General features: G+C 38.1%; 1 protein-coding gene across 1 annotated transcript in view; it reads left to right on the top strand.

Moving 5' to 3' along the window:
* The first annotated feature begins 2,680 nt into the window (after nucleotides 1-2,680).
* psd3l (pleckstrin and Sec7 domain containing 3, like) overlaps nucleotides 2,681-23,028 on the top strand; it is a 113,562-nt gene continuing 93,214 nt past the window's right edge. The window contains exons 1-3 of the mRNA XM_026273078.1: nucleotides 2,681-2,769; nucleotides 4,242-4,936; nucleotides 14,737-14,848. Of these exons, the coding sequence (XP_026128863.1) occupies nucleotides 2,694-2,769; nucleotides 4,242-4,936; nucleotides 14,737-14,848 (883 nt within the window). The 5' untranslated portion in view covers nucleotides 2,681-2,693. The remainder of the gene's footprint in view (nucleotides 2,770-4,241; nucleotides 4,937-14,736; nucleotides 14,849-23,028) is intronic.

Below are 23,028 nucleotides of genomic sequence, written 5' to 3' on the forward strand. Positions count from 1 at the left end.
GGCTCCGCCTTGGGGGGCTCTCGTCCTGACCACACGGTTGTGGTGGTCTTCTGCTCTGCCCTGGTGGACTCCGGCCTTGACCACAAGGATGTGGTGGTCTTCTGCTCCGCCCTGGGGGGCTTCCGCCCTGACCACACAGTTGTGGTGGTCTTCCGCTCCACCCTGGAGGGCTCCGGCCTTGACCACAAGGATGTGGTGGTCTTCTGCTCCGCCCTGGGGGGCTTCCAACCCTGACCACACAGTTGTGGTGGTTTTCTGCTCCGCCCTGGAGGGCTCTAGCTTCGACCACATGGCTGTGGTGGTCTTCTGCTCCGCCCTGGGGGGCTTCTGTTCTTACCTCACGGTTGTGGTGGTCTTCTGCTCTGCCCTGGGGGCCTTCCGTCCTGACCACATGGTAGTGGTGGTCTTCTGCTCCGCCCTGGGGGGCTTCCGCCCTGACCACATGGCTATGGTGGTCTTCTGCTCCGCCCTGGTGGGCGCCACATGATGTTCTTCATGGACTTCTGTTTTGTGTTCTTGGTTTCTGTTATGTTTCTGTCTGTTCCCCTCAGTTAGTCTGGCCCTCTGTCCCTCCCCCTTAACCTCCTCTGGTCCTCCTCCCTCCTGGTCTCCCTGTTTTGTGTTTACACTTCTGGTGTCCGTCCCCATGTTTTTCTTTTCCGGCCCTCCGTCCCTCCCCCTGAGCCTCCACCTGTCCACCTCCCTCCTGGTCTCTGTGTTGTGTCTTGCCGCTCCGTAGAGGGGGGGGGGGGGGGTATTGTCACAGTGTCTGGGTTGTGTTCCCTGGGGTTCCACTAGATGTCCCCCTTTCTCACGGTGTCTGTCACCTTATCACTTCCTGTTCCCTTATTTGGTCACCTTCCTCCTTGTTGTGTAATTGATTGTTCCCCACCTGTCTCCTGTTCCCTCATTATCCTTCTGTGTATTTATACCCGGTCTGTCTGAGTCTGTGTTACGGAGTCCTTGTTTAATGTTGAAAGTAATTCATGTCCGTCTATTCTTGCCTTGCCTTGCCTTGTGTTCGTGTCTTGTTTATGTTGTTTGGATCTTCTGGTTTTGACCCTGCCTGGATTGTTTACCCGTTTGGATAACCCTTAATAAATGACTTACCTGCTATTGGTTCCCTCTCCCATGTTTCCAGTACACCGGTCGTGACACTTGGGGCTTAAACCCTGTTACCAGCATCCCAATAATCTTGTTTCTTCCCATCTAAGTGTATATCTGAGCATCTGCTCCATGTCATGACCCCTCAACAGAGCACTGGGTCTCATTATTGAGTTCAAGCAGAAGGGAAGTAAAGTCAAGACTGTTGACATAACTAACCGCTTTAGATCTCAGCGAGCGTCTGGAAGAGAAGGCAGTTTCTCAGTGACTCAAAGGATACTCTGTGCTTGACCTTCGAGACCTCAATGCTAGACTCAGCTGTCCCCGACGCCCTTAAAGAAGGAGTGCTTGTGTCTGTGTCCAAACAGAAAGTGTTTTGTTATTATCAGGACATGTTCATTGCACAAAGGCTGCTTATTCTTCCCAGGTCAAAATAATGTTGTGCAGCAAAAGACAGAAGTCTATAGATGTAGTGTCTATGGGCATTTGTTTGCCTTGTTTCTGCATCATTGGCAGCTTTTTGAAAATTATAAGCGACATTGATTATGCTTCATATACATCTATACCATATATATATAATTTTATCAACCAGTGTCAATTCAACCATACTAATAAGCAAAAGTGACTTTAGATAAACATAAAATTTTTCGGTCACACTTTATTTTAGGGTCCAATTCTCACTATTAACTAACCTTTAACTATGACTTTTGCCTCAATTAACTACTTATTTGCTGCTTATTAATAGTTTATAAGGTAGTTGTTAGGTTTAGGGTATTGGGTAGGATTATGGATGTCATGCATTATAAGTACTTTATAAGCACTAATAAACAGCCAATATGTTAAAAATAGACATGCTAATAAACAAACACTTATTAGTGTAAATTGGACCCTATACTAAAGTGTTACTGCTTTTTCTTGTGTCCTATTCTTCATGCATTCCAGAATGACAGCACACATGAAAGGTTTCTTTGAGCTTTTTGAATTCAGCAAGAGGCTTATTCTGTCTACTGGTGTTTGCGAAAGTTACTTTTATAAGTAATGCATCACAATATTGCATTACTCCCTAAAATTTTAGGTTTTTAGCAAAACTGCATACTGAAAGACAAAACTCTCAACAATTTCAGGCGATGTACTAAATGTTCATTTCAGTGTGCAAATACTGGTCCTAAGTGTTTATCTTGAATCTCCCATATGAGCAAGGTCCTGAGATACATAGCTCACAGTTATGAAAACTTTTAAATGATTTTATATGAACAGACAGACAGGAAGCTTCATCATTAGTACTGTGAGAAAAAACAAAGAGTCACATGTTATAGTCTTACAATACTTCCTTTTATATGGTAAACCTGACGACTTAGTGAACAGAAGACATATGCTGATGATCTGAACTGACTAATGATTAAGGTCTACAAGGATGCAGGTATGAATGCTTTAATTATTTTCATCACTGTTGATAAATGAGCTTTGTCTTGTGTCATATATCACTAAATACTGATGTAGATTTAGAGGTGTGTTGGATTTTAAGATTTAAGACATCCAGCATTAAGTGCATTGTGTTTCATTTATATTATTATAGTTGGCTGCTTTGGATGGCTGAAGTCATTTCCTGGACGTTGAGTTTAATAGCAGGGGCGTCATGTGAATTTGACAGGTGCTGGCAACCAGGTAAACACCCAGCATTTGTGTCTAGTCCATCAGGTTTGGGCTTTACAATGAGCAGTAATGAGTTATGATGATATAGTCTGTTTAGTGCCAGCCAGATATATTGCCAGCCAAGCAAATGTCCCACTTGAAGAAGATTTTTCCCGAACTCCCTGCTGTTTTGACAATGTTCCTACAGCACTTCACAAAGCCCGAATCCCAACCGTGCTCCTGGAGGACTTCAGTTCCAGCTCTGCTCCGACACACCTGCTTGTGTTTTTCACGTAACCCTGAAGACCTTGATGAGCTGGTTCTGGAGGGTTTGATTAGGGTTGGAGCTGAGCTGTAGGAAGCTAACGCTCCAGGAGCAGGGTTGGTCCTCCACGCTTTAAAAAGACTTTAACTGTGACTCATTTCAGTTGAGCGCTGCAGGGATGACATATTTTTGTTGACCAAAAACTGGAAACCAGCTGGCTTTTTATCATTTACAGTCAGAGCTAGATTACTTACAAATTGTAATCCAATACTGATTCCAAATTAGATTACAAAATTGTCGTTAGTAATGTAATCCATTACATTACATAATTTACAGTAGTTAATTTAATCTGACTACTTTTAGATTACCTTTGAGCTATCTCATTTTCACATTGATTTAAATAGGATAATATTATTACTACCAAAATACAAAGAGTAAGGAAATACATTCCATTTGTTGTTTTAAACATAATGAGGTGCATAAATTGCATAAAAGGTCTGTGGTTAACACAAGTTAAGTTCATTATAAAATACATCAGTTATAGCACCTTGTGATTTATTTAAAGCTTTTAAATTGTCTTGAAAATTGTGGTTGCTAAGAAGTAGCTATATGTAACTACAGAGGTGGTTAAACACTTTCACAGCCTCATTTTGTTTATTAATCACACTCTTGCAAACTAATCTAATACAAACTAAAAGGGAACCCACTAAAATAAAAACTGAAAGAGTTGATGCAACCATGGTGTAGTTCATTTATAGCCGTATGGCTTCTACTTAGGATTCCAGATTTAGTAAAGTTTTGTTCATTTGTGAAGATTATCATGATGAACAAATCATCTATTTCAATCTTTTGTTGGTCAACAGAGCTTATTTTCTGCAGTAGTCCAAATAGAAATAGAAATATATTTTTTTAGTGGAACAAGTGTGATGCAAACGTTAGGGTGGTCCGCAAAAATACATCATCACTGCAGCACACAATTCATCATAGTCTAATAAATCATGTTAAAATGTTCTTCCTTGATATAAACCATTTCTCCAACTAAATTTATCTGATACTTTAAGAAATGCGGTTTGGGTGGACCAACTATTAATGTGGGTGGACCAGTGCCACCCTGACCCTCATGCTCATGGGACTTGATCCTTGTGAAACTTGAGCTTTTCACCCAACACAGAAAGATTAGCCATTCTTACAGGAAATAGGAGATCATCATCATGGTAAGACTTCCTTCCTCTGCCTCCAGCTGCAGTCACACTTCAGGGCCCATCAGCACCAGTCTGCTACCAGCCCACGGAGAGAGGTCCCAACCAGCGAGCCAGGGGTCACCTAGACCCCTTCTTAAATATTAAGAATCAGTGTATTGACCTGTACTGGATTACTGCACTGCACAAGCTACAGCGCTTCACTGAGAATCCAAATCAGCTGTCGCAGTCCACACTAGATGGGACAGAATTCCCTAATTGGATTTTACATCAAGGGAATTTTGAAATCATGAGCCAGATGAGTCCTTCTTGCCCCGTACTCCCTCCCGCTGCCAGAGCGAGCTTCCTCCATTCAGGAAAGGGATTGGACCCTAACGCCAGGAGTCCAGGGATCAAACCTAAAGTGAGCCCCAAGCCTCTTGTTCTTCCCCCAGTTCCTGTGATTCCAGTGGTAAGCGCCAGCAAGCCGCGGCAGCCGCACACGAGCTGGGTGCACAGCGCCAAACAGAAAGAGGAAGCTGGGTCTCAGAACAGAGCGAAAGAGAGCACGTCCTTTCTGTCTGCTGTCATCGAGCGCTCCTCAAAGCTGCATGGATACACACCTGCGCCGCATCCCAGCTCCTCCAGGGAGACTCCTGCTGACATGACATCACATCCTGATGGGGACGGCGGTGAGACTTCATCACAGACGGACATGGTGCCACCGGCCAGACTTAGACCTGCAGTTCCTGTGAAGGTATATGTGCTTTTAAAGCTGCTTCTCTGTTATTCATTCACCACACTGGGAATTTAGATACGCTTATGTGTATATCTGATGGGTTTATGCTGTTTTATGAAGTTTGTTTACTACATATGACTTTGAGTGATGTGCATATCTTGGTCTAGTCTGGTCAGTGCTGTTTTAGACTGGTTTGAAGAGAGCATCTTTGGGATTTGAGCACGCTGGGTAATGTTTGTCTCTCCACCCAGATGGGCTGATATCTGAATACCTCACATCAAATGGACTAGAACCAATTTTCATCTTCCTACTTTACTTTTGAAACGTTGGAGAATTGTAAAATGGCCCCAAACCAGTTTGGACATTGAATTCATGCTTAAAATGAGTGAATGAAAATGTGTGGAGAAAATATCAAGCAACGCAACGCAAACATCACAGCACAATCAAACAGCACAGAATTTATATTAAATTAAGAGCAGATGGACTAAATCATGGATATAAATTACCAGAGGAAAAAAAGACACAAAGAGGTGGTGATCAATTAAATACTGATCATTAATAAACACAATTACGCAGACATTTTATCCAATGTAACACATTGCATATGCATGTATATCAGAAAAGTTCAATAAACAAGAATTTAATATGGAGTGATTTCTGGCAAAACTGGACAAGAGTAAAAAAACAGGAAGTTGAACTTTGGGTCTTTTTGATAAATACAAGTTTGTATTTAAATCTCTTTTACGTATACATTTTATTATTTAGCAGACACTTTGATCAAAGTGATTTACAAACATGGCCAGTTTATTAACAGGAACCAACAGTGTATTTTTTGCAAGTTTCACATGCATCAGCCCAGTCTTAACCTTTTTGTGTATATATGTATTTATGTTTAAAATAGTTTTAAATTAAATCAATATATATTTTTTTGGATATAGAACTTCATATTTAATTTGAACGTTTTTTGTCCATAATTTAGTTTTTTTTTATCATAATATTACAATATTTCTGCCATGCATCTGTTAGAAAAGTATTTTCTACATAATTTTGTGGTGAGTGCGTAAGTTCAAATCAGAATTATTCTAATTACCAAAAAAAAAAAAAATTGTTTAATCTTTGTTTTTGTTATATAATAGACAAATATTACCACATTGCTCACGCCCTAAACAGTAGGAAAGCCCCGGATATCCTCATGAAGATTTCACATATGGATTTAAAACAGGGTCATGCATGATGACGTCTGAGATATGAACAGGGAAAACGTGCGCGCGCTCTTCGGTGTTTTTAGTGTTGTTTCTTTCTTCTTCTTTCTTTTGTTGTACATTTTAATTTAACGTTTTTTTATTTATATGCATTTGTGTTTGTCATTGATGTTGAATTTATAACGATTTGTCATTATTTTATGTTTGTTCAAGAATAAAAAAACACGCACACAGGACTGTACCAACTGACACTAGACTGAGGGGAGACACACACACACACACACACACACACACACACACACACACACACACACACACAGCTGCTCTTATAATGAGCTGAAGTGATCACAGTGATGCTCAACATCCAGCTTTAAGTGACCGTTGGTGAATGTAAATCACTCTGTCGGTGAGTTTGTTTGTTGTTGCTTCATTCAGTGTTTTGCAAGATTTAGCGATAACTCGATTCAGACTCTTTCACTTCTGCTATATTCTCTATTTATGTGCCACACTGTAGTTTCAGTTTGAGTCATTTCATACACGATTGTGTGTGTTTGGTTGAAAACACACTTTAAACATATTTACTGGTTATTTCTCTAGCTGCACTGCACGTTTACATCTTAGTAACGTTAGTGAAGCTAACAGACTAGCAGCACACAAGGAGAGAAATTAGTGAAAACGCATAAATGAGATTCAAAACAATGATGATGATGATTATGATGATAGTGATGGAGAGAACATGGCGCGATTTATTTGATATATTTCTACTTTATTTCTTGGCTACGTCTTCATCCAGGACGGAGCTTTATTGTTGTTTTCTGGCTAGCGAGATGAATGATGAATTGGGATCCATGTGATGATGCTTTGGGTTTGACCTTAATGCATGTTATAACAGTGTAACTACTAGTGTAATAACAACACTAATAGTGTAAATCTAACCAGCAGAGCTGAAGTAAGAGTGCTGAGTTACCAGACAGAGACTATCAATACAAACATCTCTGTTCAGGCTTTGTGTTCATTGTCTGCTGGTGTTTGATCAAACCAGCCAATCATCCGTGGGATTCACTCATATTTGGTCGTGTAGGTTTAGTTTGTAAAGCACAGTACTGTCATGTGTTATTACAGTGTTTATGGTTTAGGCTCAGTGGTTAAATACTAAATACTCGTGGTACAGTTGTAATGCTTTTATTGATTGATCAATTGATTGGAAATGTGCAATGGTTGATAGAGCAGTCACTTGACTAGTTATCTTCTGTTTGTTGATCATGTACAACATTATTGCTTGCAGAGTATAAACAATTTACCACACTTCACAAAACAAGTTGAATATGATTGAATATCTAAATCCAATATAAAATGCAAAAATGTACTCTAATTCTGCTTAAAGCAATGCATAACAATTGTGCAATTTTTACGCCTTTAACATTGGATTTTTGATAGTAATAGTAATTTTTTTGTTCATGTGTATTCGTGTGTGGAGAGCAATGCATGTGTGAGCAGGGCTGGAATCAAAAAGTAATCGAAACCGAAATTCAGAATCTCTAACAACACAATTTTCCAAAGTCGGTTATTTTGGTTTTGTGATCTTGTTAATAGTTTTTCCTTAAAGGGGTCATATGATGTGATTTAAAATGTTTGCTTTCTCTTTGGAGTGTTATAAGCTCTTGCTGCGTAAAGATCTGTAACTTTGCAAAGACTAAAGTCTCAAATCCAAAGAGACATTCTTTTAGTTAAGTTAAGTTAAGACTCGTCTACGCCCCCATAAAATGGCTCATTTCAAACACGCCCCACATGTCTACATCACTGTGTGGGAAGATTTGCATAATGATGCCCAGATGTTCACACAAAGAAAGAAGGCATATATTTTATTCTCATTGTAGTATTGTTGTTTCTGCTGCCGTCATGTCTTATAGACGCTGTGTGTTTCACTGTGAAAGCCAAACTACTTTGTTTGTCCTTCCAAAGGAAAACACGACTAGAAATCATGTTTATATCATGTTTATAATGGGTTTTAGGTTTTTGTCTCGTCGCTCCTGCCGGACAAGGCATCACAATATGTTAAGAGCATAACATTTCCATCTCACGCTTGAGGCATTCGGCCAATCACAAAGCACCGGATAGCTGGCCAATCAGAGCACACCTCTCTTTTCAGAGAAATGAGCCTTGTGAAATTCAATGCGTTTCAGAAGGCGGGGCATAGTGGAGCAACAATAATGTACAGTTTGGAAAATAATGTTTTTTTTAACCTTAAACCACATGCATTGCATTATACCAAACCCACAAAATAATGTTATTTTTAGCAGCATCATATGACCCTTTTAAAATCATACCACTGTTTGTGTATTCAGTACTAGACGACTTTTGCTAGTTATTTATTTTTTACTCTTTACTTTGTATTTATTTATTTTTTATTTTATTTAGGAAACAAGCTTTTTTCATTAGGTATTTTAATTTCAAACAATGTTTGCTTTTTGATTTCAGTTAAAAATATTCAATAAATAACCATTATTAGTAGGGCTGGGTAAAAAATATAGATTCTCTTTTTTACGAAGCGATATGGATTCCTAAATCCTAAGAATCGATTAGTCTGTTTTCAGTTAATGGATTGAACATTGAGGGGCACCTCCCATCCAATATATCGCAGTAAGCATTGTGCTTTAGTGCTTTTATTATGAAACAAGGGCATTTTGCTTAATATATGCACCATATAACATTCATTATAATTTGTTACTTCTTTAATATTTTATTTATGTTTGAATAAATCTGTCCATGTTTTTATGACAGACACTATTTAAATGTGTATATTTAAAAAAACTAACTTTTTTATAATTATTATAAAAAAAATTATAAAAACTTAAATTATAAAAAGTGCAATTTAAGCAGTTGTACAGCATAAATCAGTCAATTTTCACCTTCAGTATTATAATGTAGTACTAACTGACTCTCATGTTTATTTTACAGCATTAGTTGAGATATTTTTTTTCCTCAAGAAAATTTGGCATGTACTGTACCCAGGGCCATAGCTGGGGTCAGCAGGGCCCTGGTGAAGGTGGTACCAGTGGCCCCTGTTTGAAATTGTTTAATTTGTATGTTCGTTCATTTTTATTTATTTGTGCTATTTAAACAATGTTCAAGTTTTTTTCAAGTTTGTACTCTGTTCAGCTTCTCCGCGTCTTGTGTTTGGATGCTTTTAAGTCGACAAGCGGTACGGCTTAAAAACACGTGAAAAAGATAAGCTTTCACGATGACGCGCAGCAGTGGCCCATCAACTGTCCTGAGCATCTTTTTAGGCTGGCCTCAGCCAGTCAGTTGAGATCATTGGGCCCCCCCCTCTCAGCCGTGGGCCCCTATAATCGTCACCACCTTTCACCCCACCAGTGACGGCCCTGACTGTACCTGAGAGGTATCCAAAATAATCAATATTTCATCGAATCGAATCACAAGCTTGAAATTTGTGTCAAAACCCAGCCCTTATAAATAGTTTGTGTTTCCTTCAATTCTTTTAAAGTCACAAAGATGTGACATGCTCTCTTTCATTAGAATACAATATCTCACCTTTGTCAATGAACAACAACAACAACAAAAACAATAATAAAACAAGAATTGTTCAGTATTCGCGATCAAGGTAAAATTTTTAAGATTTAGATTTTGAGTGTTGAACGATTAGCCTTTGTGAAGCCAGGCATAAATATCCCATTAAATGGAGTTGACTTTGCTGTCATACACTGGAGCATCATAGTCTCCTAAACAGTTTAATACAGCAATAATAAAGCTCTGGTCACTTATAATAATCTCACATGGTGCCAAAACTGGCACGCCAGGAATAATATCTGACCCGCTCCCACAGTCAAATTATTTTGATAGCGGCTGGTTCTGAAATAGATCAGTCATGACAGCAACAGTTACTCACAATCACTTCATCTTTAGTGATGTTGCATTCAAAATAAACGTATGACGACTTCTGCAACAATGTTTTATTTTGAGATGAACTGAGAGCTTTTAAAAGTCTTTGCAAACAGCGACAACTTTCTTTTTGCCGATGAGACACCTGCTTTGCATTCACAAAACTAGGAATGATGAACGCAAGCAGTAGTTGTCTTTGCATTCTTCTTTGTATGCACTATTTTCTCTGTCAACTTTCCTCTTTAGACTCTTTGATAGTGCTGTTTTCTCTCAACAGCTTGCTTATATGTTAACATCACTCTGCACACAACATAATAACATACCTCCAGCACGCAAACAATTAAAAAAATGCAGTTAAGTAAATGAGGATGCCAAGGAATAATTCTGTGTAAAAGTAGGCTGTCAAGTGATATTTACAATAAATTAGGCTTTAAAATGATAAACATTTATTATTCAGAATATGCAAAGAGCAAAAAGACATAATTTGTTAAGAGCATGACTCAAACAGGCCATAAATGGGCTTATTCAAGTCCTCTTTTTATTTTTTGACTTATTTTTATCCATTCTGCATCTCCCACATATGTGTGTTTTAGCAAGTTGGTGAATGAAGATATTTGACAGGTTACATGTCACTACTCTGCTTTATTCATTTATCCAGTGTAAAACCCGGACACTTTCTGTTAATGACTGTCCTACCACTACAGGATTTAACACAGAGCAACAGATCACCACCAGTTACAGAAGACACTGTAAGAGTCTGTCACAGGCAATTATAGTTTCATTTTTCATCAATCAAAAACATACAATATTTTGGTGCATTGAGTGCAGGATTGAGTCTTGCCACACCGCCATAAAGTCTGAGTGCAACAGTGATGTTTGTCCTTCTGTGGAGTTCTCCTATCTCCACATATGATCATGAAGCTGGACTCGAGTGACCATCAGCTTCTTGGACACTACTCAAGCTAAAGCCCTTCTCTATCAGTGGCTCAGTTTGGCCAGGAGGCAAGCTCTAGGAAGAGTCCTGGTTGTTTCAAACTTCTTCCAGTAAGGGTTACAGAGACTACATGCTTCTGTGAGCTTCTGTGATGTTGTTTTTCTGAACTCCTCTACAGATGTGTGGCTTGACACAAACCTGTTTCTGAGCTCTACAGGCAGTTTTTTGACCTCAGGGCTTGGTTTTTGCTCTGACCTTTTAGTAAGATGTCATACCCACTCAATTGAATTTCCCACAGGTTAACTTCACTTGAAGTATAGTAACATCTACAAGCAGAATTTTAACTGTCCCAGATATTAATACTTATGCAATGGAATCGTTTTATTTTTTATTTATTTTTAATACATTTAATAAATATTTTAAAAACCTGTTTTTTTTTTGCTTTACAATTATGGTGTATGAAGTTTAGATTGTTGTGGAAAATGTTCATGTAAAATTAACTTGCTTGGGTAAATACAAACAAATGATAAACTTATACGCTATTATGGTAAAATTTTGCAATTAATCTGTGGATCACATGCGTGCCAAACTGTGCGGGGATCAACTACGATCCGTTTAACCACAAATACTATATATGTTCTGGCCTGCCCGATGCCAAACTTACTTGCCGACCCCAGGTATAGAGGGTTTACAGATAAAGTGTGAATACAGTCATGTGACCTCTGCATGGTGACCGTTACAAACAAACACAAGTACCACTCATTTCTGTAGGGGAATTTCTGCTAATAATAAGACTGTGGGTAGTTCTGTAATGCTTTTGCTATTTAAATCTGTAAGGAGTGTGACATGCTATTATATCTGAACGTTTCCAGTTGCGTAATCTTAGCCACCATGTTAAGACAGTCTAAAGAAGTAGTTTGACCAACAAGCAGTTACCACGGGGTAATAATCAGTCTTACTTTTTCAATACAAATAAGACCAATCTACCTTTTCATAACTGAATTCAAAAGTCATGACCAGTTTTAAGAAAAATAATAAGATGACTAACTTTTAAGACTAGTCTAAACCGTTTATGCAACCGCATGGAACTACAGGGATTACTTGTATTTAAAAATTAAGGTAACACTTTAGTAAAATGACCAATTCAAACTAGTTGCTTATCAGCATTGCTGTTATTAATATATTATCTGTTTTTAAGTGCTTATAAAACACATATTCTGCATGAGCCTATTCTACATCCCTAATCCAATACCTAAATTTACCAACTATTAATAAGCAGCTAATTATAAGTTTACTGAGACAAACGTTGTAGTTAATGGTTTGGAAATAGAAAGCATTGGACCTTAAGATAAAGTGTGACCAAGATTAATTTGTCACACAACTATTGATATTAAGAGCTAAAGATGATTAAAGAAAACTTTCAAGAAATTGTGAGCAGTTTCAGGACCTGAAATGTGCACTTGACCGTAATAAATGAATAGTCAACACTTTACTAGATGATGTTTGGTGTCAGGTAAAACTCTGATGGCAGAAGTCAAGTCTTTTTACAGATTGTGTCAAAGCAGCTTTACAGTATTAAACCGTATTAGAAAGGCTGAAGTTTTGCCTAAGTTGGTGATCACAATTAATTGTATTTTGATGGTTAATTCCTGCAGGATGCTGTACTATTCTCAATGAAGTGGAAACGTAAACCGTGTTCTGCTGCTCTTAAACCTGATCAGAAATGGTGCGTTATTCCTCTGTTTTCTGAGAGTAATTATCATGAAAACTAAAGCTCACTGGCAGACATGCTGTCTGTGTGCCTTAAATACCAGGTTTTACCCTGAGGGCAAACCTCAGACTGCTCACTGTAGTGCAAAATCTGGATTGTCAGAATTGGTTCATCTTCATTGTTCCCAGTTCAGCTCACTTTTTAAAGTAACCAGATCATTTTTTGGTGCCTAGACAGGCTCTGTAACTTCAGCGTTCCTCAAATTGTTTATTTATTGAATGGATTTGTTTTGTGTGTATGTAAGTAGGTCTTTTCGAGGAATGATAATGAGCGCTGTGGTTTAAGGAGGAGCACTCTGGATTTGGAAGGTGGATGACACAAGCATCCTAAAATTCAACACATTGTTTTCTGTGAAAGTATGCATAGTGCCATCACCATTTGGCATCCAATAGTAGTGCCAGCTATGACCTCTGGGCCTGCTAGTCACATTGTGTTCATTGTTTCTTAAAGCAAAGTCTTCAGATATGGTTAACAAGGGACACACATAACAGAAGCATTGAAGATGCATTGAGTACACACAGTTTTTCAGTAACAAGTGTGTTTTGACAGCGTGAGAAAGCCTAGGCTACAAACAGAGATGTTTCGTAATAAATGTCATCATTGGTAATTGTCAGCTTTACACCAACTGTGGAGCTCATAAAACTTACATTGTTCGTTTTTTGAAGAAGTGCAAAAACCTTTGTGAACTTTTTGTGAGCATGAAGTGCTCTGTGTGTGTTACCTGTGCTGTTTCCCTCACATTGTCATGTGAACAATCAGTCAGTGTTACTGATACCATGAACCTTGTTACGCAAAGCAGCTCTTGCGTCATCTGAAGTGACTGAAAATAAAGTCTTGGTTCACAACGTCAGTCAGATGTTAATTTACAATAACTATTCTGACAGATTAATCCATCAAAGGATTTGTTAGACTGATCAGTCATTTTTTCATGAATTTGAGTCTACAGTGTTTGCGTTGTGGATGAAATAAGAATGTACTGTTATACATGTAGGTTTCATGTGGATAAAAACTGACATTGATTGAACAGATCAGCTCCAGTCCTCCGTGGAGATCTTGGACTAGACAATAACTGGATTTCCTGATGTCTTGATGTCTCAGGGATCAGAATGATTTCCCTCCATTAGATCTGACTTCAGCATGATCAGCTCTGAAGCTGACGTTAGACTTTGAGCTTGTTTTATAGATGTTGTCTGATAAAGATGTCTGATTCAGAGGGCTCTGATGTTGAACTCTGATCGTAACAAACAAGGCAAAAGAGGCAAACCTAAACACTGAGGTCAGATTTTCAATAAGGCCGACTTCTCTTGTGAAATTGAAAGCGGAGACCATTTCAGTTCAGTTCCAGTAAGTCCACACGCTCGTCATGTGGCTAGAGTGCAGTCAATTATTTGTAAAAAGACACTAGTATTAAAAAATGAGTCAGTTTGTGGAAACAGAGAGATTCCTGAGCTGCCTGGAGCGAGTCATAGTGAGCGGCCTCCTGTGGGAACTTCAGCGTGATGGACACGAATGCTAGATTCACACATTCATGAACTCGCTGGATTTAAAGAAAACAGTTTGTCCTGAAGTGAAAATGATCATTTACTCACAGTCAAAATGTCTGCAAACCTGTATAGCTAACTTTCTTCCGTGGAACTCAAAAGCTAGATGTTTAGCTCAATCTCTGTGTGAGAAGCAAAGAATAAAAATGTTCATCTGCGTGTTGTGATATGACATTAGTTGTGAAACCTGCTGCAACTCGAATATGCCACAGCAAAACAGATGTGAGAGCTGTGGAGGAGAGGAAAAGATTTTCTATAATTAATAACTTGTGAGGTTTTTGGGTCTGTTCTTCTCTCAAAGCTATTTTGTCATTTGTTTTGGAACTTGACAGCATCCATCTGTCTTTTAAAACTGATTTGCTAAATTTGGAAGACTTTCTGTCTTCAATCATAATACTGCCACATGCACACTTTGCAAAGTTAAAATGATGTCATATGAATGCATGTTTAACTTTGGTTTGTTCTTGCAGGGAGAAGCGTTTGATCGGCTCAGCAGATCTTCTGCACATGCACAGAGTGTTGCCAAAGCCAAGGAGCAGTTTCTCTCGGGAAAGACAGAAGACACAAGCTCAGCTGATACTGGTACTTTATATTCTTCCATACTTCTTGCATACATGTAATTGTTGTGTGTATTTATATATATTAGTGCTGTCAAATGATTAATTGCATGCAAAATAAAATTTGTTTACATAATACATGTGTGTGTACTGTGTGTATTTATTATGCATACAGTATATAAATAAAAATACATGCATGTATATATTTAAGAAAAATGTTACGTTTATATATTAAATACATTTATATATAATTTAAAATAGAAGAATATAAATATATGAATGTATATACATGTAAATATTTACTAAATATATACTGTATGTGTGTGTATTTATATATGCATAATAAATATACACAGTATATACATTTCATAATATATATATATATATAAAATAGTAAATTGAAACTGCATGTAACACATTTTCTCTTTCACTTCCGTATATGATGCTGTATTTTTTCGGCTGAATACAGGTCCAAATTAACACCCTACTCTTCTAAATGTGTAACATCCCGTTCTCCTGTGTGTGCTTCTTTAAAACATAATCATTAAATAAACTGAGAAAAAAAAATGGATTGTGGATTACAGGAATAGTTCATAGTTCAGATTTGCTGAAAAAGCGCTCACCCTCAGCTCATCCGAGATGTATATGAGATCAGTTTCTTCATCAGATAAGATTAGATAAGTGTATTTGCATAATAGAGAGAGTGAGATAGTAATTGCATCACCGTCTCACAAATGGATGCTGTCAGAATGAGACATCAAAACATCAAAATAATCCACACCACTCCAGTCCATCAGTTAATGTCTGGAGAAAAAAAAGAAAGTAGGGGTTCAGACCAGATGGCTGTTTACCCCTTTACTAAACTATAATGCAACTAGCATCTAGTTCTGTGCAACATTATATAGTTCACAGAATCTGACCGTTTGTACACAAACCCTGATTTGTTCCCTTGTGAAAAAACAGAAACTAGCTTTTCTGAGAGGGTCTTACAGTGCTGACTGGTAAAATCTAAATTAATTTGATAAATGAACTAAACCAGGTAGAAATAGCTCAGTGTAGAAAACATAATGCTTTGCTGGTGACACCTGGTGAAGTGCATTTAAGAAAATAAATGATGTAAATAGAGATGTTTTTATAATAAATCATACAGACATAAGAGAGGCAACAACCTTGAACTTTGGTAGTAAATATCTCAGTTGTCATGAGCCACTCTCAAAGTTGCGATTATTGAGGTAGTTAATATTATAGGAACATTTTGAGCATCAGTTTAACCTATTTGATGTCTATTTCTGACCGAAGACATGTTATTCAGCTGACGCATTATATCCATCAATTTTAAGTAAGCCACTCGTCGACTCCTAAAGCTGCTGCTGGTAAACAGCTAATTGTCTTTAGTGTTCCCATGTCCATATTTTTATAAACGTCTTTAGGGCTTTTTTTTCATAAATGTAGTTCATAAAAATTATCAATGTATTTGGGTTTATTTTAAATAAGCAAGTGGCTTGTTTTTTTAAATCCAGTTTTTCCAGTGAGATCTGGCAACATTGTTCTCTATGGAGAGTAATCTATGGGATTTCCCCAAGACCACGGGGCTGTTGGAAGAAACTTTAGTGGAGAGAGATCGTATCAATATTTTGGAGTCAGTAAAGACACGTACCGTTACTGTTTTGTTTCTGTGATTGACTAACATCCAGTGGCACTCTTTCTCAAGCTACCATTTCTCGTGAAAAGAGACGTCACTGCATTATCAACTAGTTGTTCAGTTTGGTTCTGTTCACAGATAGGACTGTCACTTTAAATGTTTGAGGAGTTAATTCGCTTGTGGAATGTGAATATCACTGACTTACAGGAATTGATTGGACTGTGTGTATAGAGTGTGATTAAACTCTCAAGAGAGGAGTGACAACCCTATTGAGCTGTTTTGTGTGTTTTAATCACCAACATGAACACAAAACACTCCTTCAAGATCTTCAGTGTTTCCGTATCACTGGTGTGTCACGCTTCAGTGTCAACGACCGTCATGATGAAACCTGTTTCAGAAGTGTGCATAAGTCACAAAGTTTACTGGCTCATGGTTTCCTTGTACTTCCACAAATGACACACATCCAAACTAGGGGTGTCCATGGTTAACCGGTTAACCGATTAACCGTTAGAAATTGCGTAACCGAGTGAAACATTTTGCTCGGTTAAGTGACGTCAATGGCGTGCATTGAATTTAGTTGTAATACATTTTTGCACCACCAGAGACCGCCAGAGCGCTCCCAGACATTTGTAATGTCCACAAGAAGAAGTCATTTTTCTAATATGAAGCGGGCAAAAAAAAGTACAGCATTGGAGCACTTTAAAATTGAGAGTGACGGGGCAAAATTTCAATACAGTGCTTAGATATACTTCAAGTACAACCTCGTTGTTGTAATCTCAACAGCCAACACCCGGGCATCATTAGGCCGGTCAGGACACACTGGATGCGTGGCGAAAACATCTCAGCTGCGTGGCGTGTCTGTTTTTAATTCGGCTCCCATGTTAACAGGTTAGGTTCTTTATGTCTCTCTGTCTGTCTGTCTGTCTGTCTCTCTGTCAAGTCAAGTCACCTTTATTTATATAGCGCTTTAAACAAAATACATTGCGTCAAAGCAACTGAACAACATTCATTAGGAAAACAGTGTGTCAATAATGCAAAATGATAGTTAAAGGCAGTTCATCATTGAATTCAGTGATGTCATCTCTGTTCAGTTAAATAGTGTCTGTGCATTTATTTGCAATCAAGTCAACGATATCGCTGTAGATGAAGTGACCCCAACTAAGCAAGCCAGAGGCGACAGCGGCAAGGAACCGAAACTCCATCGGTGACAGAATGGAGAAAAAAACCTTGGGAGAAACCAGGCTCAGTTGGGGGACCAGTTCTCCTCTGACCAGACGAAACCAGTAGTTCAATTCCAGACTGCAGCAAAGTCAGATTGTGCAGAAGAATCATCTGTTTCCTGTGGTCTTGTCCTGGTGCTCCTCTGAGACAAAGTCTTTACAGGGGATCTGTATCTGGGGCTCTAGTTGTCCTGGTCTCCGCTGTCTTTCAGGGCAGTAGAGGTCCTTTCTAGGTGCTGATCCACCATCTGGTCTGGATACGTACTGGATCCGGGTGACTGCAGTGACCCTCTGATCTGGATACAGACTGGATCTGGTGGCTACGGTGACCTCGGAATAAGAGAAGAACAGACTAATATTAGCGTAGATGCCATTCTTCTAATGATGTAGAAAGTACGGTGTTATGGGAAGTGTTTCCGGTTCCAGTTTACCTAATTAATGCAGCCTAAAAATCCTTTAACGGATTTGGATATTAAAAGCATATTAGTATGTTATGTGTATGCCAGGTTAAAGAGATGGGTCTTTAATCTAGATTTAAACTGCAAGAGTGTGTCTGCCTCCCGAACAATGTTAGGTAGGTTATTCCAGAGTTTAGGCGCCAAATAGGAAAAGGATCTGCCACCCGCAGTTGATTTTGATATTCTAGGTATTATCAAATTGCCTGAGTTTTGAGAACGTAGCGGACGTAGAGGAGTATAATGTAAAAGGAGCTCATTCAAATACTGAGGTGCTAAACCATTTAGGGCTTTATAAGTAATAAGCAATATTTTAAAATCTATACGATGTTTGATAGGGAGCCAGTGCAGTGTTGACAGGACCGGGCTAATATGGTCATACTTCCTGGTTCTAGTAAGAACTCTTGCTGCTGCATTTTGGAATAGCTGTAGTTTGTTTACTAAGCGTGCAGAACAACCACCCAATAAAGCATTACAATAATCTAACCTTGAGGTCATAAATGCATGGATTAGCATTTCTGCATTTGACATTGAGAGCATAGGCCTTAATTTAGATATATTTTGGAGATGGAAAAATGCAGTTTTACAAATGCTAGAAACGTGGCTTTCTAAGGAATGATTGCTATCAAATAGCACACCTAGGTTCCTAACTGATGATGAAGAATTGACAGAGCAACCATCAAGTCTTAGACAGTGTTCTAGGTTATTACAAGCAGAGTTTTTAGGCCCTATAATTAACTATTTAGCAGAATTTAGCAGAAAGAAATTACTTGTCATCCAGTTTTTTATATCGACTATGCATTCCATTAGTTTTTCAAATTGGTGTGTTTCACCAGGCCGAAGAAACATATAAACATATAAAGCGTGAAGAGTACTGAGCCTTGAGGTACTCCATACTGCACTTGTGATTGATATGATACATCTCCATTCACTGCTATGAACTGATGGCGGTCACATAAGTATGATTTAAACCATGCTAATGCACTTCCACTGATGCCAACAAAGTGTTCAAGTCTATGCAAAAGAATGTTGTGGTCAATTGTGTCAAACGCAGATATACAGACAGGAAGGGAGACTACTTACCTGCCTGTCTGTCTGTCGGTCTCCCTACCTGTCTGTCTGTCTCTCTGTCTGTCTACCTGCCTGTGTGTCTGTCTGTCTGTCTGCCTGTCTGTCTGTATGTCTCTCTGTCTGTCTGTCTCCCTTCCTGTCTGTCTATCTATCTGTCTGTCTCTCTCTCTGTCTGTCTGTATGTATGTCTCTCTGCCTGTCTGTTTCTTTTTTTTCTGTGTGTCTGTCTCTCTGTCTGTGTGTGTCTGTGTGTCTGTCTGTCTGTCTCTCTGTCTGTGTGTCTGTCTGTATGTATGTCTCTCTGTCTTTCTGTGTCTGTCTGTCTCTCTGTCTCTCTGTCTGTGTGTCTGTCTGTATGTCTGTATGTCTGCCTGTCTGTGTGTCTGTCTCTCTGTCTGTGTGTCTGTCTGTCTCTCTGTCTGTCTGTATGTATCTCTTCCTGTGTGTGTCTGTCTGTCTGTCTGTATGTCTGTGTGTCTGTCTGTATGTCTGTCTGTGTGTCTGTCTCTCTGTCTGTGTGTCTGTCTGTCTCTTTGTCTGTCTGTCTGTCTGTATGTCTCTCTCTCTCTGTCTGCCTGTCTGTCTCTCTGTCTCTCTGTCTGTGTGTCTGTCTGTATGTCTGTATGTCTGCCTGTCTGTGTGTCTGTCTCTCTGTCTGTGTGTCTGTCTGTCTCTCTGTCTGTCTGTATGTATCTCTTCCTGTGTGTGTCTGTCTGTCTGTCTGTATGTCTGTGTGTCTGTCTGTATGTCTGTCTGTGTGTCTGTCTCTCTGTCTGTGTGTCTGTCTGTCTCTTTGTCTGTCTGTCTGTCTGTATGTCTCTCTCTCTCTGTCTGCCTGTCTGTCTGTCTGTCTGCCTGTCTGTCTATTTGTCTCCCTGCCTGAAAATAAATAAATATCTGTGCCAATGAACATGTCTGTGGCATCAGAATGATAGGGGTGTTAGAAATTATTGATACACGAGTTTTGCAATATTTTGTTTGGCGATAATGTATCAATTCTCAAAAACGAAATATAGATATAAAAAATATATTAAAAAATCATAAATGATTCATATTACTTTTTTTTTCATTTTGAATTAGTTTCCTGAATCCCTAGAAAGCAGTCTTCATCTCTGAACTTAAAACAGTGACAGGAAATACTAGCATTAAGACACATCAGGCAATCTTGTAATCATATAGACACAGGTGAGACATCATGTCAGGTAATCACCATAAATATGTAGACACAGGTGAGATTTCGGTTTCCTTGTGGCACTGCACTGATATGACCTGTGTGTGGGTTGTGTATCTTCCTCATTCCTCTAGGAATAAGTCGTCAGCTGATGCTTTGCTTTTACAGTTTTTCTCAGTCGCTTTGGTACATTTCTCGAATCAAACTCACAATTTGCAAAACATAAAGTGCATTTCTCAAAACAACTCGTACAAAAAGCAAATCAACCTTGGATTACCTGCAAAAGCCAGTCTCCTGCTCAAAATCCTTAGTTCATCTCTCAAAAATAAATATCTTTGTCAATGAACATATCACTGCCATCAGAATGACAAGTCCTTGTGTCATAGTTTACGGATAAGACAGTCAAATTGCTTAGCCATGTTGTCAATATAACAGTTTACTCTGGAGGGATGATCTGATGTAAACTACTGTATTGAACAATATGCCATATGCTTATATATGCCATATATCCATTTCAAACGTACACATTTACACATTACTGTATGTGGGATATTGATTGAAAGAGACTGGATAGAATTCCCAGTTACACTTTTACAAAGTCTGACCAAAAAAAAAAAAAAAAAAAAAACTTTACAATGTCATTGTGATATAGAAAAGGAAAAATAAATATGGACACAAATATGAAAATAAGTCCATTGTCAGAATGTGTAACTCTTGTGTTGTCCTCTGTCTACACAGTATAAGCTTTTCAACTGAAGATCCATGGGATGAACCTTTGAGCTATTTCAGAGAAAGGGTTTATCATTGGTTTATCATCTACATTCTCTTCATAAGTCAAGATTCACTTGCACAATTCATGCCAAATTAAAAAAGTCTAATAATAACTTGTAAAAATAAATATAAAAAGTGTGCTAGGCAGTTTTTGACAACTAGATTAACCGTTTTGCATTTAATGACTTATACGATGAACTAAAGACTAGATGTTTTGAGTGGTAAGACTGTTGCACAGAAAACTATGCAATACGTTTTGAGCAACATGACATGAGCAACTGATAATGCAGGAAATTGCCGATAAACATGCATAATCAATTGAATGAATGTACAAAAGCAATCGCAACTTGTTCGAAAGAATGAGAAACTGGTTTTATGATGTGTATAAATGACTAGATGATGTGGAGGTTGTACAAGTAGTTTTGAGAATTTCATTTCTGTTTTGAAAAATGCACCAAAGTGACTGAGAAAAACTGTAAGTTCACTATTGCCTGCACATCGCTGCCACCTGGTGGTCGTTTGAGCCAGTACATTCTTGATTTGTTGTTTGCCTGTTGTGTGTCTGTTGTTGTTTGCCTGTTGTGTGCCTGTCTGTCTTTCTGTCTTTCTGTCTTTCTGTCTGTCTGCCTATCTGTCTTTCTGTTGTGTGTGCCAGTTGAATTCAAGGTTGTTGTTTGTTTGTTTGTTTTTTTTTTTTTTTGGGGGGGGGGGGGTTGTTTATTGTATTATTTGTAGTATTTGATTTTGTTATAAGTTGATTTGGTTTAGGGCTTTGTTTGAATTTTGCTATTGGGGTTGGTTGGGTACTATTTCTTTGTTTTGTCTTACATTGATATTGCTCAGTCAAGGAACTGAAAATTTATGGTTTATTTTGGGGTGATTTTGTTGTTTTTCTTTTTTCTTTTTGATTTAGTGTTATGTTCTGTTGGTTTGAAGAAGTTAATGTATATTTATTTTGTTGATCTGTCGATTGGTTGTTTAAATGTATTTCTTTTTCTTCACTCTTGTTTCGTGATTTGAGCTGTATCTAATGTTTGGTATAAAGGTGTAACAAAGATAGTAACTTCTGTATCTATTTTATTGATTTACAATTGTTTTGTTTTCTTTAGGAATCCTGCAAGAACTTTATTTTTCATTGATAATAAGCAGATGTAATTTTTTGTTCAGATCAAAATGTTATTACATCGTCACAATTGTAAACTTAAACTGTGAACCTTTAAAGCAAGCTCTTAAAATATATTTACATTTTATACATATACATTTAACTAAAGAATCCTGCAAGCACTTGAATTTTTTCAACCTTTACTCATACTGCACAAAATTGGTTCAATAACGTTGGATGTTACAGGGACTGATTATTGCAAATACAGATCCCAGTGTGTTCTGGTTGAACAATATTTATTTATTGCTAAGATTTACATATGGTGGTGTGTTTTTAATGACAGCTTTCCAAAAAAATATATCCTATTCCTAAAATAAGAAATATACCAATATATATCGGTCTCCTTGAAAACGAGATGTTACATCTCAAGGGGTTTTCCTCTTCACAATAAATTTGACAAATATCGCTTTGCTTACAGTATCACAGTGTATCGCAATATATCCTATTGCAACCCCTGTATCGTGATACATACCGTATCGCCAGATTCTTGGCGATACACAGCCCTACAGAAAGACCAGTCCTGTGTACGAATAAGACAGTCAAATTGCTAAGTCATGTTGTCAATATAACAGTGTACTCTGGAGGGATGCTCTGATGTAAACTATGGCTACAGGTTTGATGACCATTATTATAAATTGTAGGTTACACCTTAGTGTATGTGGGAGTTTGATTGCAAGAGACTGGACCAGATTCACATTTATGCTTTTCTTGTT

The sequence above is a fragment of the Carassius auratus genome, chromosome 10, assembly GCF_003368295.1.
Source record: "Carassius auratus strain Wakin chromosome 10, ASM336829v1, whole genome shotgun sequence".
In the NCBI taxonomy this organism is placed as follows: Eukaryota; Metazoa; Chordata; class Actinopteri; order Cypriniformes; family Cyprinidae; genus Carassius; species Carassius auratus.